Source organism: Carcharhinus amblyrhynchos, chromosome 33 (genome assembly GCF_965287045.1).
Source record: "Carcharhinus amblyrhynchos chromosome 33, sCarAmb.v2.hapA, whole genome shotgun sequence".
Lineage (NCBI taxonomy): Eukaryota > Metazoa > Chordata > Chondrichthyes > Carcharhiniformes > Carcharhinidae > Carcharhinus > Carcharhinus amblyrhynchos.
Genome location: NC_137356.1, coordinates 9128238 through 9143408, shown reverse-complemented (window position 1 = coordinate 9143408; position 15171 = coordinate 9128238). Strand labels below are relative to the sequence as shown.

Below are 15171 nucleotides of genomic sequence, written 5' to 3'. Positions count from 1 at the left end.
AGGATTTCTATTGCGGGGTGACTTTTTAAGTAGGTTTCTGTAGTGTACTTGCACCCCCCCGCAACCCCGGCCCCCACCCCACCCCTCCTCAACTCCCCTCGTTCCTGCTTCCTTCCTACAATACATGCTTAAGAATTATTTTTTTGTCACCGGGCAGCTTTTCTTTTTGGACGACTGTTTCATTTTTCTGTTTTTTTTTAAACTTTTTTATTTTAAATTTGCGTGCCAGCGATTTACTGTGTGGGATATTCGTAACTGTTACAAGCGCAAGGTGAAGACTGTAATGGCAACTGATGGCGTTCGTTTTTATTCATTGGTGGGACATGGGCCTGGTTGCCCTTGGAGGGCAGTTGAGAGTCACCCACATCGCTGTGGCTCTGGAGTCACATGTAGGCCAGACCGGGTAAGGACGGCAGATTTCCTTCCCTAAAGGACATTAGTGAACCGGATGGGTTTTCCTGACAATGGTTTCACAGGATGGAATTTTCTCGTCCCGCCCGCCACAGGGATTGTAGTGGGTGGGGAGACAGACCTCGGACAGGATTTTCCTATGAGCACGGCAGGAAAATCTTACCCATGGCCACCAGTAGATTCTTAATTCCGGATTTTTTTATATTGAATTCAAATTCCACCGTCTGCCGTGGCGGGATTCGAACCTGGGTCCCCAGAACATTAGCTGAGTTTCTGGATTAATAGTCTAGCGGTCATACCACTAGGCCTTAAACTGAGGCATTGGGATCACTTCCCAATCAAAATTCTGACACACACCCTTACTTCACAATCATACGAGAGACTTAGGGGGAGGCGACGGCCTAGTGGTATTATCGCTAGACTATTAATGCAGAAACTCAGCTATTGTTCTGGGGATCCGGGTTCGAATCCCGCCACGCCAGATGGTAGAATTCGAATTCAATAATTGGCAGTGGCACAGTGATTAGCACTGCTACCTCACAACGCCAGGGACCTAGGTTCAATTCCAGCCTTGGGTCACTCTCTGTGTAGAGTTTGCATATTCTTCCCGTGTCTACATGGGCTTCCTCTGAGTGCTGTGGCTTCCTCCCACAGTCCAAAGATGTGTAGGTTAAGCGGATTGGCCATGCTAAATTGCCCCTTAGTGTCCAAAGATGTGCGGGTTAGATGGATTGGCCATGCTAAATTGCCCCTTAGTGTCCAAAGATGTGCAGGTTAGATGGATTGGCCATGCTAAATTGCCTCTTATTGTCCAAAGGTGTGTAGGTTAGGTGGATTAGCCATGCTAAATTGCCCCTTAGTGTCCAAAAATGTAGGTTAGGTGGATTGGCCATGTTAAATTGCCCCTTAGTGTCCAAAGGTGTAGGTTAGGTGGATTGGCCATGTTAAATTGCCCCTTAGTGTCCAAAGGTGTAGGTTAGGTGGATTGGCCATGCTAAATTGCCCCTTAGTGTCCAAAGGTGTAGGTTAGGTGGATTGGCCATGCTAAATTGCCCCTTAGTGTCCAAAGGTGTAGGTTAGGTGGATTGGCCATGTTAAATTGCCCCTTAGTATGAGGGGATTAGCAAGGTAAATACATGGGGTTACCAGGATAGGGCCGGGGGGAATTGTTGTTGGTGCAGTCCCAATGGGCCAAATGGCCTCCTTCTGCACTGTGAGGACTCTATGATTATACAACTTAATGCTGAAACAAGGTCTTAAAAAGTCCCCCTAACTTCCTTCCCTCCTGACCTGAGGTTGTGGGCCTAGGATTGGATAAGTGCACAGGGAGATGCTTCCGAGGTTGGGCGGGCGTCTATCCAGTTGTTAGGGGTATCACAGCCCAGTCCTCTCTTCCTCCCGATATCCAGGCCGGCAATCGGGAGCAAGAGTCCTGGCGGGATGTGGGACGGTGGCGATGGAAAGGTATCACTAGGATTTAGAAGAAGGCATTCGTTCCTTCCAGCCCAGTTTGATCCTGTGGGAATTACATCAATCCCTACAGGAATCCCCATGAGAATCTATGTCCCTTTGTGTGGTGTTACGGAGTTGGAAATGAAAGCCAATCGGAGGTTGGATCTGAGCTTGGGCGAGTCAAAGCATGGCCGCTTGGTTTTGCTGGCTTGTTCAGGGAACGGGAACTGAGAAAAGATGGAAACACGGAGCTGGAACAGGCCATTCAGCCCATCGAGCTTGTTCCGTGCCTTCAATACAATCATGGCTGGTTCTCAATCTCAATTCCATCTCCCCGCTTCCTCCCATTCCTTCAAATCCATGGCTGGAATTCTCCAGCCGTTCCCGCCGGCGGGATTCTCCAGTCCCGCCGGCAGCAGCGCTGGTTTCCCGCCGGTGTTGGAGGGGTTGGGGATTCCCATTGACAGCGGCGGGACTGGAGAACACCGCGCCACCTCCCGCCAGCGAGAACCGCGCAGCTGGGAGGCCGGAGAATCTCCCTCCTCCCCCACCCCCCCCCCCCCGCCCACCCCCACCCCACCCCCCGTCTTCCTCCTGGAAAACCCGGCTTTGGGAATCCAGGATAATGCTTTCGTCCCGGCCATCGGGATGGCGAGGGTTGAGCGTAGGAAGGGTTGGCATTAAATAACGCAACTGAGCACCACTGTCAGTTGGCATTACAGTCTTTGGTTTTGGGATGAGTCTGGAGTCTGGAAAGACATGATCCCTAATTATTTTTTTGTCCATTTTTTCCACATCAGATTTCAAAGTTCAGCCAAGTTGGAACGTGCGTAAGATCCGGACGTCAAAACCCTTCACCGTTTCCCCCCCTCCAACCCCCACTGGTGAGAGTGAGGAGGAGGGGGGGGGGAGGAGGAGGGACAGGCGGATGGGGATGGGAGGGCCACTACCCAGACAGAGGTGAGGCGGGCAGTCTAGGGGGTACCCGTTCCGGGCAGGGTGAGTGCTGACTGACTGAGTGCCAGTTGGCATTCGTAGGGGGTAAGGAGCCCAGGTGCTTGGAGGGACAAGGACGGCGGGGTGGGGGGGAGGGGATGGAGGGGGGGGTGCACTCCCTGCGGAAGAACACCCAGTGGGTAAGTCCTGCCAGTATGTTCTTGTGCTTGCTGGAGAGGCTGGCAAGTTGGGGTTGGGGGGGGAGGTGGTGAAAGGTCATATCTACACCTTCCCAATTGCAATCCACCTTTCTTCACCCAATCGGTCGGGAAAGCGTCTTAATTTGAAGATTCGGAGAGGGCAGCACTGGAATGAGGTGCTACTTCAGACAATGTGGGGAGGCAGAGCGGCGCGGTGGCGCAGCGGGTTAGCACTGCTGCCTCACAGCGCCCAGGGACCTGGGTTCGATCCCCGGCTTGGGTCGCTGTCGATGTGGAGTCTGCACCGTCTCCCCCGCTCTCCCGTCTCTGCGTGGGTTTCCTCCGGGTTGCTCCGGTTTCCTCCCACATTCCGAAAGACGGGCTGGTTAGGGCGCACAGGCCGCGCTAAATTGGCCCTTAGTGTCAGAGGGTCTAGCCAGGGGAAACGCACGGGGTTAGGGGGATAGGGCCCGGATGGGATTGTGGTCGGTGCAGACTCGATGGGCCGAATGGCCTCCTTCTGCCCTGTAGGGATTGTGTAAGTGGCCAAGGTTGTAACTTGCTGGAACAGGCCAACGTAAAGATGGTTAATTCTCCCCGTGTGTGAGCTGGTAGACTGTGGAGGCCGTCACATCGGCCTGAGTGACTTGGCCTTGCGTGACATCGATAGACCCACAATTCCCGGCAGCAACCTCGGCCATCTTTTATTCCCAAACCTGGGAGAACTGTAGACCTCCCCCCCCCACCCCCCCCCACCCCCGAATGAGACCTGCAAGTCAGACTGGGGGCTAATTCTAGGACCAAGCTCAGTCAACGTGGATGGGGCGTTGAACAGGGTGAAACGGGTTAGTCGGAGCGATGGAAGGCCTTGAAACCCTTGCCCTGATTATGTCCTGATTACTCAAGGCAAGTCCAACTCTCCAACCTTCCTGTGGAGCTCGCCTGCCCCATCATTTAGCCAAGGGTCGAAGGGGAAGTGGGGTCAGGGGGCAGGGAGGCTTGGGGGAGGGGGGGGGTCAGGGTTTACGGGGGGGGGGGGGGGGGGTCAGAGGTCAGAGGGGTCAGGAAGGGAGAAAGGCCCCACAGAAATGTCTCCTTTTGGTTCTGACCCTTCATTGACAGGAGCAAAAAGGAACAAAAAAGTGGGGTTCACGATCTCTTGAGAAGTTTGCCATGAGCTGTCGCGTTTGTTGTGCTTTAGGTGAACCGAGAGCAACGGGGGGGGGCGGGGGGGGGGGGGGGGGGCCTTCGTGTTGGAACGGGGCAGCCTCTGAGTTTGTTAAAAACGCGAGGATTTTAACACTTCGGATTTTTTTTTTTAAATCTTTTTTTTTATATAAATAACCTTTTCAAGTGGTGAACCAGAAAGCAAAGCCAAAAACTATCACTACCCAGAATGCAAGCAAGAAACAATGTCTAATGGTGATGATTTTTTGCGTCCGTGTGTGTGTGGGTGTGTGTGTGGGTGTGTGTGTGGGTGTGTGTGTGGGTGTGTGTGTGGTCTTGTGCCTTTACAAAGCCTACCTCGTTCAGATGCAGTGTTGTATCACGAGTTACTTTTGCCATTACCTCTCTGAGGCAGAGTCATGCTCACGGCACACAGTTTACCTGTGCCATTCCCATCCAGGAGACTAACGCCAAGTGAGATCCCTCTCTCTCTCTCTCTCTCTCTCTCTCCCCCCCACACTCCTCCCATGTCCTCAAATTCGCCCCCCCCCTCAAAGAATATTGTCCAGAGGCAAGACAGAAGGATGATACCGTGGATTAGGGTTAGGTTAACGTTTGCATAGAAGCCGGGAGGTTGTTTACACTGGTGGGTGAAATTAGAACTCGAGGGTACGGCCTCAAAATAAGGGGGGGGCGGATTTAGGACTGGGCCGAGGGGTAACTTCTTCACCCAAAGGGTTGTGAATCTGTGGAATTCCCTGCCCAGTTGAGGCTACCTCGTTGAGTGTTTTTTAAGGCAAGGATAGATAGATTTTTGAACAGTAAAGGAATTAAGGGTTATGGTGAGCGGGCAGGTACGTGGAGCCGAGTCCATGATCTTATCGAATGGCGGGGCAGGCTCGAGGGGCCAGATGGCCTACTCTTGCTCCCAATTCTCATGTTCCATCATCCACAACTCTTAACAGATGACACCACACCTCCTTAGCTGTGGGTGAAGGCTAAATTAACTGATAATCATGCCCTCATAGCCTCCAGGGTAGGCCGCATCCTGTTTTGGATTGGCAATTCCCAAGGCTGTATGGTGATGTGCGGGTTGGGTGCATTGGCCATGCTAGATTGTCCCTTAGTGTCCCAGGATGCATAGGTAAGAGGGATTAGCGGGGTAAATATGTGGGATTCCGGGGATAGGGCCTGGATGGGATTGTGGTCGGTGCAGGCTCAATGGGCCGAATGGCCTCTTTCTGCACTGTAGGGGCTTCTATGATTCTACAAGTGAGGGACAATAGATGGGGAGCGAGGGAGGAAGGGGAGAGGGTGGTATGGAGGAGGGCGGGCGAGAATTTTTGGGGATGGAGAGAGGGTCGAATCCAAGGTCAGCCCACTTTGACACTTGAGCGATCAGGTTTCAGTGTGTAAAGGAGGTACGATTTGATACGGTCATCTACCCGATGGATACCCCTCATCCACCAACTGCTCCCAAGCTGCCCCTGTAACAACACCCCCCCCCCCCCTTAGTGGAACCCCTACAACCTGACCCACATCAGCTGGCAAATGGGGGCCACCATAAGGCAATATCTCGCAGAGGGCCAGACAAGGGCCTACACATTAATCCGGGAGTTACTTTTCCCTGGATAGGCGATGGAACTGACTGTACCCAAGAGTCTCTCCCTCGCTTCCCCCCCCACTGTTTTCTCTCAATTCCGTTTGGCAGTAACTCCTCATCTCAATCCCTCCCGGGCCCTGGAATTCTTACTCTGGATCCAGTCGGGACAGGGATGGGGGGATGGTAACCGGTCCTGGGAGAGTGGACGGAGCAAAGTTGCGACGGAGCCAGGATTGTGTGGGTGAGCATCACCATCTCTCACACACACACACACCCACACACGACCTGACTCGTGTTACAAGTTACCCAAATGATAATAATGGTGAGACTCACTGAGAAGGAGGCTTCAGGTTTGGTGGAAGTTATCATTTACACCTTCAGGACGAGAAAGTCACTGGTCAGCACTGCTGGGGGGGGTGTGGGGGGGCGGGGGGAGGGGGTGTTGGGGGAGGGGGAGGGGAGGGGGGGGGCTGAGGTCACCAGCTTGACCTGTCCACAATCTGTGCGTGTGTGTGTGTGTGTGTGTGTCTTCCATTCGCTTGCTCTTCCTCCCAACACTGTGGTACCCCCCACCCAACCCCCACCAACCCCCCCCCCCACCCCCCCCTTTCCCTTCGCTGTGGGGGCGGGGGGGGGAGAAGGTTAGCGGCCCGGCTGTCCATTCGGCCCTAATGAGAGAGAACGGAGAATCGCCTTCCCCCCCTCCCCAGCCCCCATCATCACCCCCCCCCCCCCAACACAAATCAAACCCCCCCCCCACTCCACCCCCAATCACCCCCCGCCACCCCCTCCACCTCCATCCCCTCTACCCTACCCTAGAGATCAGCCTCCGAGCTCCCCAACACCAAAGGGAGTCCAAGAAAGGAGGGGGGGGGGACCATCTCCACCTTCTCCTCCCTTCACCCTCCTGTCGGACACCTCTCCCCCCACCCCCCCCAACCCCCCCACCCCAAGAGGAGGGGCAGAACAGTGGACGACCGGGACACACACGTTAGTCGGGGAATAGCTACGGCAAGCCAATATGGAGTACAATTTGCCAGACTGTAGCACGTTTTTGGTGGGAGGGGGAAGGGCGGGGGCGATGGAGTAACTATTTGAGTTTAATCTTGTAATAGTTTATATATATTTATAAATACTTGAATACATTTATGCAGCCTTTTTAATGCACAGTCAGTGAGAGGCACTTGGAAAGATAATAGTCATGTTTGCATTGCAGATTGTAGTGTTTTTTTTTTGTCTCTCAAAACAAAAGAGAAAAAAGAAAGAAAACTCTGGGTTCAATCAGGTACCATCTTATCTGGTGTGCTGTAAGTCCGCCATAACTTTCACCCTCTCCTCTTTAATACTGGTTAAACAGGTTACAAAAAGAAAATTAAACTGTTCCTTAACAAAATGCAAACTTGAGGCCCTTCCACCGAAGTTACACTGCGCGATGTGTGATGGGTGCTAACTCAAGTGGAAAGGTCGATTCCTATGGCTGGAGAAGTCAGTTCTGCGTCGGTTTTGTGGTTTGATTTTTCTTTCACCCACCACCCCCCCCCCTCTCCCCTCCCCCACTCAAAAGTCGTCTGAGCCGCCTCAGATGGGTTTGTGGTTCCTTTCTACAGCTCCCGGGTGATCAGCGATGATAGTATTTTTCCCCCCCCCCCCACTTCCCCACTCTCCCACCCCACTCCCCCACCCCACACACCCCACTTTCTCTCTCCTCTCACACACACACTCTCTTTCTTCCTTTCTTCCTCTCTCTCTCTCTCTCTGTCAATTTTACTTGTGTCAAGGAAGGTGGCAGATGGTCACATCGCTGTTCCGTGGGAAAAGCTCGAAACTATCAGAGGAACCAAGACTGCGGAGAGAGAGGAGAGGGGGAGAGGGGAGGGGGGAGAAAAAACACAAGACAAGGAATTAATAGCAAGGCAAGGTACAGAGAGAGGGTCGCTGAGCCCTCGCTGCTGATCCATTCACTTTCCTCCACCCGTACCCGTGTCAAAAAAAATTCATCTTGCGCCCTTCAGAAACTTTCTTCCACTTTTGGGAGCACTCTCTAGGTGGCACAGTGGTTGGCACTGCTGCCTCCCAGCGCCAGGGACCTGGGTTCGAGTCCCAGCTTGGGTCCCTCTCTGTGTGGAGTCTGCACATTCTCCCTGTGTCTGCGTGGGTTTCCTCCGGGTGCTCCGGTTTCCTCCCACAGTCACCAAAGATGTGCGGGTTAGGTGGATTGGTCGCGCTAAACACTCTAAAGCTTATTGATTGGCGTCACAAGCACATTAACACTGCAGTGAAGTTACTGTGAAAAATCCCCGAGTCGCCACACCCCTGTTCGGGTACACCGAGGGAGAATTTCCCGGTTGTGGGAGGAAACTGGAGCACCCGGGGAAGCCCGCGCAGGCACGGGGAGAACATGCAGACTCTGCACAGACACTGCGGGGATCGAACCGGGGTCCCTGGCACTGTGAAGCAGCAGTGCACCACCGTGCCAACAAGAATCAAACATTTTACATAAGAACATGAGACATAGGAGCAGGATTAGGCCACTCAGCCCATCGAGTCTGTTCCATCATGCCCTGAATTTTTCTCAACCCCCCTTCTCCCCGTAACCTTTGATCCCCTCACCGATCAAGAACCTGTCATGATGGAATCACAGAATCTCTACAGTTCAAAAGGAGGCCCATTGAGTCTGCACCAACCACAATCCCAGCCAGGTCCAATCCCCATAACCCCACTTATATGGAACAGTTTAAAGTTTATGTATCAGTGTCACAAGTCAGCTTACATTAACACTGCAATTAAGTTACTGTGAAAATCCTCCAGTCACCACACTCCAGCAACTGTTTGGGTACACATAAAAATATGCAATGATGAAATTCTTCCTACATTGTCCATCTACTGAATCACAGCTAACCGGCAGAGTCAAGGAATTCTCTTGTCCACCAACGCCACTACTTTATCAGAAGGCTAAGGAAATTTGGCATGTCCGATACGACTCTCATCAACTTTTACAGATGCCCCATAGAAAGCATCCTTTCTGGTTGTATCACAGCTTGGTATGGGCTCCTGCTCTGCCCAAGACTGCAAGGAACTACAAAAGGTCGTGAATGAAGCCCAGTCCATCACGCAAACCAGCCTCCCATCCATTGACTCTGTCAACACTTCCCACTGCCTCGGCAAAACAGCCAGCATAATTAAGGACCCCACACACCCCGGACACTCTCTCTTCCACCTTCTTCCATCAGGAAAAAGATACAAAACTCTGAGGTCACGTACCAACCGACTCAAGTACAGCTTCTTCCCTGCTGCTGTCAGACTTTTGATTGGACCAACCTCGCACTAAGTTGATCTTTCTCTGCACCCTAGCTATGACTGTAACACTACATTCTGCACCCTCTCCTTTCCTACTCTCCTATGTACTCTATGAATGGTATGCTTTGCCTGTACAGCGCGCAAGAAACAATACTTTTCACTGTATGCCGATACACGTGACAATAATAAATCAAATCAAATCAAATCGACACACTCAGTCTCCAAACTGAGGATTGTCAAACGGGAACACTTAAGAAATCCCCTCTGAGCAACAAGGAGGGGAGAATTTGAGGAAAATACCAAAGCTATTTGTAATAGTTGTGAGGAATGGACGCTCTAGAACACAGACAAACGGATGGGGGTTTATTTGGGGGAAAGTAACTCCATACAAGACAGAGATGCTGCTGTTTCCAACTCCCACCACTCCCGGATTCCGACTGCTGGAAAACCCACGCTCGATTCATGCATCTCATCGCACTTGGTCATTGAACCTCACCCCGCCCCCCGCCCCCCCACTAATCCTCCCCTTAAAGGGACATCGAAACGTAACCCCCAATTTGATTAGTCGCCACCTCTGCACTTTTAACATTATAAAAGACAGACAGTTGTCTGCAGTTGTGTACCTGATGTCTTCATACAATCCCTCCAGTGCAGAAGGAGGCCATTCGGCCCATCGAGTCTGTACTGACCACAATCCTACCCAAGCCCTATTCCCGTCTCTCCACACATTTACCCTGCTAATCCCCCTGACACTCGGGTCAACTTATCAAGGCCAGTCAACTTAACCGGCACATTTTCGGACTGTGGGAGGAAACCGGAGCACCCGGAGGAAACCCACGCAGACACATGCAGACTCCACACAGACAGTGACCCAAGCCGGGAATCGAACCCGGATCCCTGGCGCTGTGAGGCAGCACAGAAGGATTTGCGGATCCCTGTGCATAAATCACAAAAAGCTGGCAGGAATAGGGAAGGCAAATGGAAAGTTGGCCTTTATTTCACAGGGAATGGAGTGTAAAAACATGGAAATCTTGCTAAAACCATACAAGGCACTAGTTAGACCTGGAATACTGTGAACAGTTCTGGAAACTGGCATTGGAGGCAGTCCAGAGAAGTTTCACTGGGTCGATCCTGGATATGAAGGGATTTTCTTATGATGAGAGATTGAGTAGGTTGGGTCTGGATTCAATGGAGCTGAGAAGAATGAGAGGTGACCTTATTGAGACATATCGGATTCTCAGGGGGATTGACAGGGTCGATGCTGAGGGGCTGTTTCCCCTTGTGGGAGAGTCTGGGAGCAGGGGGCATCATCTCAGAGTAAGGGGATCACCCATTTCAGACTGAGATGGGGAGGAATTTCTTCTCTCAGAAGGGAGCGAATCTGTGGAATTCTTTCCCGCAGAGAGGCTGGGGCGTTAAGTAAGTTCAAGGCTGAGACAGACAGATTTTTAATCAGTGAGGGAATCCAGGGTTATGGGGATAAGGCAGGAAAGTGTAGGTAGGATTATCACATCAGATCAGTCATGATCTCATTGAATGAAGGAGCAGACTCAATGGGCCGAATGGCCTGCTCCTGCTCCTACATCTTATAATTCTGAAATTAATCAGTATCTTGATATATGGCGGCAAATCCATTGACAACACGATGTTGGTTGATAAGTTGACGGTACGGTGGCATAGTGGTTAGCACTGCCGCCTCACAGAGCCAGGGACCTGGGTTCAATTCCAGCCTCGGACCACTGTCTGTGCGGAGTTTGCATGTTCTCCCCGTGTCTGCGTGGGATTCCTCTGGGTGCTCCGGTTTCCTCCCACAGTCCAAAAATGTGCGGGTTAGGTTGATTGGCCATGCTAAATTGTCTCTTAGTGTCCAAAGATGTGCGGGTTAGGTTGATTGGCCATGCTAAATTGCCCCTTAGTGTCCAAAGATGTGCAGGTTAGGGTGGATTGGCCATGCTAAATTGCCCCTTAGTGTCCAAAGATGTGCAGGTTAGGGTGGATTGGCCATGCTAAATTGTCTCTTAGTGTCCAAAGATGCGCCGGTTAGGGTGGATTGGCCATGCTAAATTGTCTCTTAGTGTCCAAAGATGCGCCGGTTAGGTGGATTGGCCGTGCTAAATTGTCCCTTAGTGTCCAAAGATGTGCCGGTTAGGTGGATTGGCCATGCTAAATCGCCCCTTTGTGTCAGGGGGATTAGTGGAGTAAATATGTGGGGTAACAGGGATAGGGCCTGGGTGGGATTGCAGTCAGTGCAGACTCGATGGGCTGAATGGCCTCCTTCTGCACTGTAGGGTTCTATGATGAAAACATTGGCTGGGATTCTCCAGCCATTCACAGCGGCGGGCTTCTCCAGTCCCACTGGCAACACAGCCCCCCCACCACCGGCCTGGGGTGACATCAATGAGAATTCCCATTGACAGCGGCGGGTCTGGAGAATCCCATCGTGAGCGAACACCGCACCACCTCCCGCCAGCTGGAAACACGCGGCAGGGAGGTCGGAGAATCTCGCCCACCGAGGGGGGGGGAGCACCGTCAACCCCCACTCCTGGGATTGCACTGTGAGATTTTCCTTGTTAATGTCCAGCTGAACTGAGGTGCCAAAATCTACATTCCAGGCCGTTAGCGACCGAGAGGCCTGGGAAACAAGGCCGAAATATGACCCACTGGCTGGCCGGGGAAAAGCGACCAAAAACAAAAGTTCTAGAAGATTCTTAACACGTAATAAATCCCTTCAATGCTCATAAATAATTGCATCTGGACTTGGAATCTGACATTGATGTTGAGTGCCTAGTTTGAAATATTTGCGGCAAGATGGTTTAATCTGTTTCTAATTGGTCTTGCCCTCTCGTAACACTGCCCCGAGGCCTCTGCAGTTGATCAGCTTGCCACCAGGGGCTGCTGTTTCTCCACTCAATGCTTTCTCCGCACATCTCCACCTCACCCAGGCAGCTGGCTGTTACAAACCAGGGGGGGTGCGGGGGGAAGGGGAGGGGGAGCGGAGTCAGGGGGCTGGAATATGGAGACCATTCCTCTGCCCGTCCCCACCAGCACTGCCCCACCGGATTTGCTGGACTGTTGACTGTGCCTCAATGAGGCACCCTCAATGCAAATCCTACCTGCCATAAGGAGCTTGCAGTACACACTGGTGAATCATTGCGTGAGGAACCTGGACTGCTGTCAGTTCTCAGGTTCATATTAATGACTTCAATGATGTCAGTTCACCAGCCGGATGCAGCAGGAATGTAGAGCTTGATTTTTAACTCCGTGTACATGGATGGGTTCTGACAGATCAATCTATCTATCTACCTATCTATCTGTCTGTCTGTCTATCTGTCTATCTATCTACCTCTCTATCTATCTATCTACCTCTCTATTAATCTCTATCTATTGCTCTCTCTCTCTCTACCTCTCGCTCTATCTATCTCTCTCTCTCTCTCTTTATCTATCTATCTCTTTCTCTCCATCTATTTCTCTCTCTATTAATCTCTCTATTGCTCTCTCTATCTATCTATCTCTATCTATAAGTATCTCAATCTCTATCAATCAATCTATCTCTCTCTCCCTATCAATCTCTCTATCTACCTATCTGTCTATCTATCTGTCTATCTATCTATCTATCTATTTATCCCTCCCTCTCTCTATCTATCTCTCTATCTCTCTCTCTATCTATCTGTCTATCTATTTCTCTATCTATCTATCTCTCTCTCTATCTATGTATCTATCTACCTACCTACCTGTCTCTCTCTCTCTATCTATCTATCTATCTCTCTCTCTATCTATCTATCTACCTCTCTCTCTCTCTGTCTATCTATCCATCTCTATCTATCTATCCATCTCTATCTATCTATCGATCTATTGAAGCCACTTGCCTTGCAGTGCATCACATATCTGGGGACTAATTAGATGATTGATGAAGGCAGGTACAGTATTAAGGGGTATGGGGAAGGGGGATGGGGGGAGGTTAATGAAGGGGGCAGGTAACAAGGAAGGCAGTGTGAGGGGAATGGAGAGGAGAGGTCTCTCTGCACTGGTACGGGGCATTGGTGGAGTGAGCTCCTGGAGTGTACTGTGTAGTTTTAGTCTCCTTATTTAAGCAGAGATTGCATTGGAGGCGAGTTCAGAGAGGGTTCATTGGACTGATTCCTGCGATGAGGGAATTTGTCCGATGAGGAGAGGGTTGGACTGATACTCACTGCAGTTTGGCAACGGTGAGATAGGATTCTGATGGGGGTGGGGGTGGGGGGAGTTGACAGGTTAGATGCTGAGAAAATGTTTACCTTCGTGGGAAAATCTAGAACTCTGGGACACAGTTAACAATAAGGGACTTTCCATTTTTTTTTTATTCGTTCATGGGACATGGGTTTTGCTGGCTGGACCAGCCTTTATTGCCCATCCCTAGTTGCCCTTGGAGGGCAGTTGAGAGTCAACCACATCGCTGTGGCTCTGGAGTCACATGTAGGCCAGACCGGGTAAGGACGGCAGATTTCCTTCCCTAAAGGGAACCCGATGGGTTTTTCCGACAATGGTTTCATGGTCATCAGTAGATTCTTAATTCCTGATTTTTGTTTTATTGAATTCAAATTCCACCATCTGCCGTGGCGGGATTCGAACCCGGATCCCCCAGAGCATTAGTTGAGTTTCTGGATTAATAATAGCACTAGGCCACCACTGTTCTTGCAGCAAGGACAGATTGTTCCAACACGGAGTTACTACCAGCAGGGCTCCTGACTGCACTGAAAGTCCCCTTTTTCCTTTGCTGGTGGGTTGTCCGCACTCGGAGAATCGCACAGATCCCAGTGAATCATTTACAGAGCTCGCAGTTATTGGCAGTGATGAGATTGCAGCACTAACTCTGCCTTTTTTGGCAAAAGGGCAAAGAGCAAAGGACAAGCACTGACTAGGCTGGGGCCTCAGTAAATAAACCAAATAAGGCACTGAAACCTCCATACCGAGGCACTTCTGCGAATAATACTGGTTCCAGTGGATGTGTTAGCTGGTGGTTTTAATTAGACATTTTTCTTGATTTAAGTAACACATTTTTTTTTTAAAACTATGTTTATTTAAACATGGTTTTCCAGTTAATGGTTATTATCGGAGATTGAAATGCAAAAATTAGCATCAAGCGCTCCCTGAGCAGGTAGAAAAGAGGATTCAATGTTATTTAGTGTTGCCCATAACTCTGTCCCAAAAATGAGTCTCATTCATTACCCTCAGGGGGCATTTATCATGTGGCTTCGAAGCGAATTGGGGCGAGCCGTAGCATTTCACTGGTAGAAAGGTGTGGGACAATCAAGTAAATTAAAACTCGGAGGCGTGGAGTTGCCTCACACAACCCCTACAGGGCAGAAGGAGGCCATTCGGCCCATCGAGTCTGCACCGACTGTCTCTGACAGAGTATCTTATCCAGGCTCTATCCCTGTAACCCCACATATTTGCCAGGGCCAATCCACCTAACCTGTTCATCTTTGGACACTAAGGGACAACTTAGCATGGCCAATCCACCTAACCTGCACATCTTTGGACACTAAGGGACAATTTAGCATGGCCAATCCACCTAACCTGCACATCTTTGGACACTAAGGGACAATTTAGCATGGCCAATCCACCTAACCTGCACATCTTTGGACACTAAGGGACAATTTAGCATGGCCAATCCACCTAACCTGCACATCTTTGGACACTAAGGGACAATTTAGCATGGCCAGCCCACCTAACCTACGCAATTTTGGACACTAAGGGGCAATTTAGCATGGCCAATCCACCTAACCTGCACATCTTTGGACTCTAAGGGACAACTTAGCATGGCCAATCCTCTTAACCTGCACATCTTTGGACACTAAGGGACAACTTAGCATGGCCAATCCACCTAACCTGCATGTCTTTGGACTCTAAGGGACAATTTAGCACTGCCAATCCACCTAACCCGCACATCTTTGGACGCTAAGGGACAATTTTGCATGGCCAATCCACCTAACCTGCACACTTTATCATGTGTTTCCTCCGGGTGCTCCAGTTTCCCTCCACAGATCGAAAGATGTGCTGGTTAGGGTGCATTGGCCGTGTTAAATTCTCCCTCAGTGTACCTGAACAGGCGCCGGAGTGTGGCGA

At 50.8% G+C, this 15171-nt stretch overlaps 1 protein-coding gene across 5 annotated transcripts in view; it reads right to left on the bottom strand.

The window, feature by feature from the left end:
* nfixb (nuclear factor I/Xb) overlaps positions 1 to 15171 on the bottom strand; it is a 506674-nt gene that overhangs the window by 163811 nt on the left and 327692 nt on the right. For all 5 annotated transcript variants that reach the window (XM_080216733.1, XM_080216732.1, XM_080216734.1 and 2 more), the window contains one exon: positions 7509 to 7612. In XM_080216733.1, the coding sequence (XP_080072859.1) occupies positions 7598 to 7612 (15 nt within the window). In that variant the 3' untranslated portion in view covers positions 7509 to 7597. The remainder of the gene's footprint in view (positions 1 to 7508; positions 7613 to 15171) is intronic.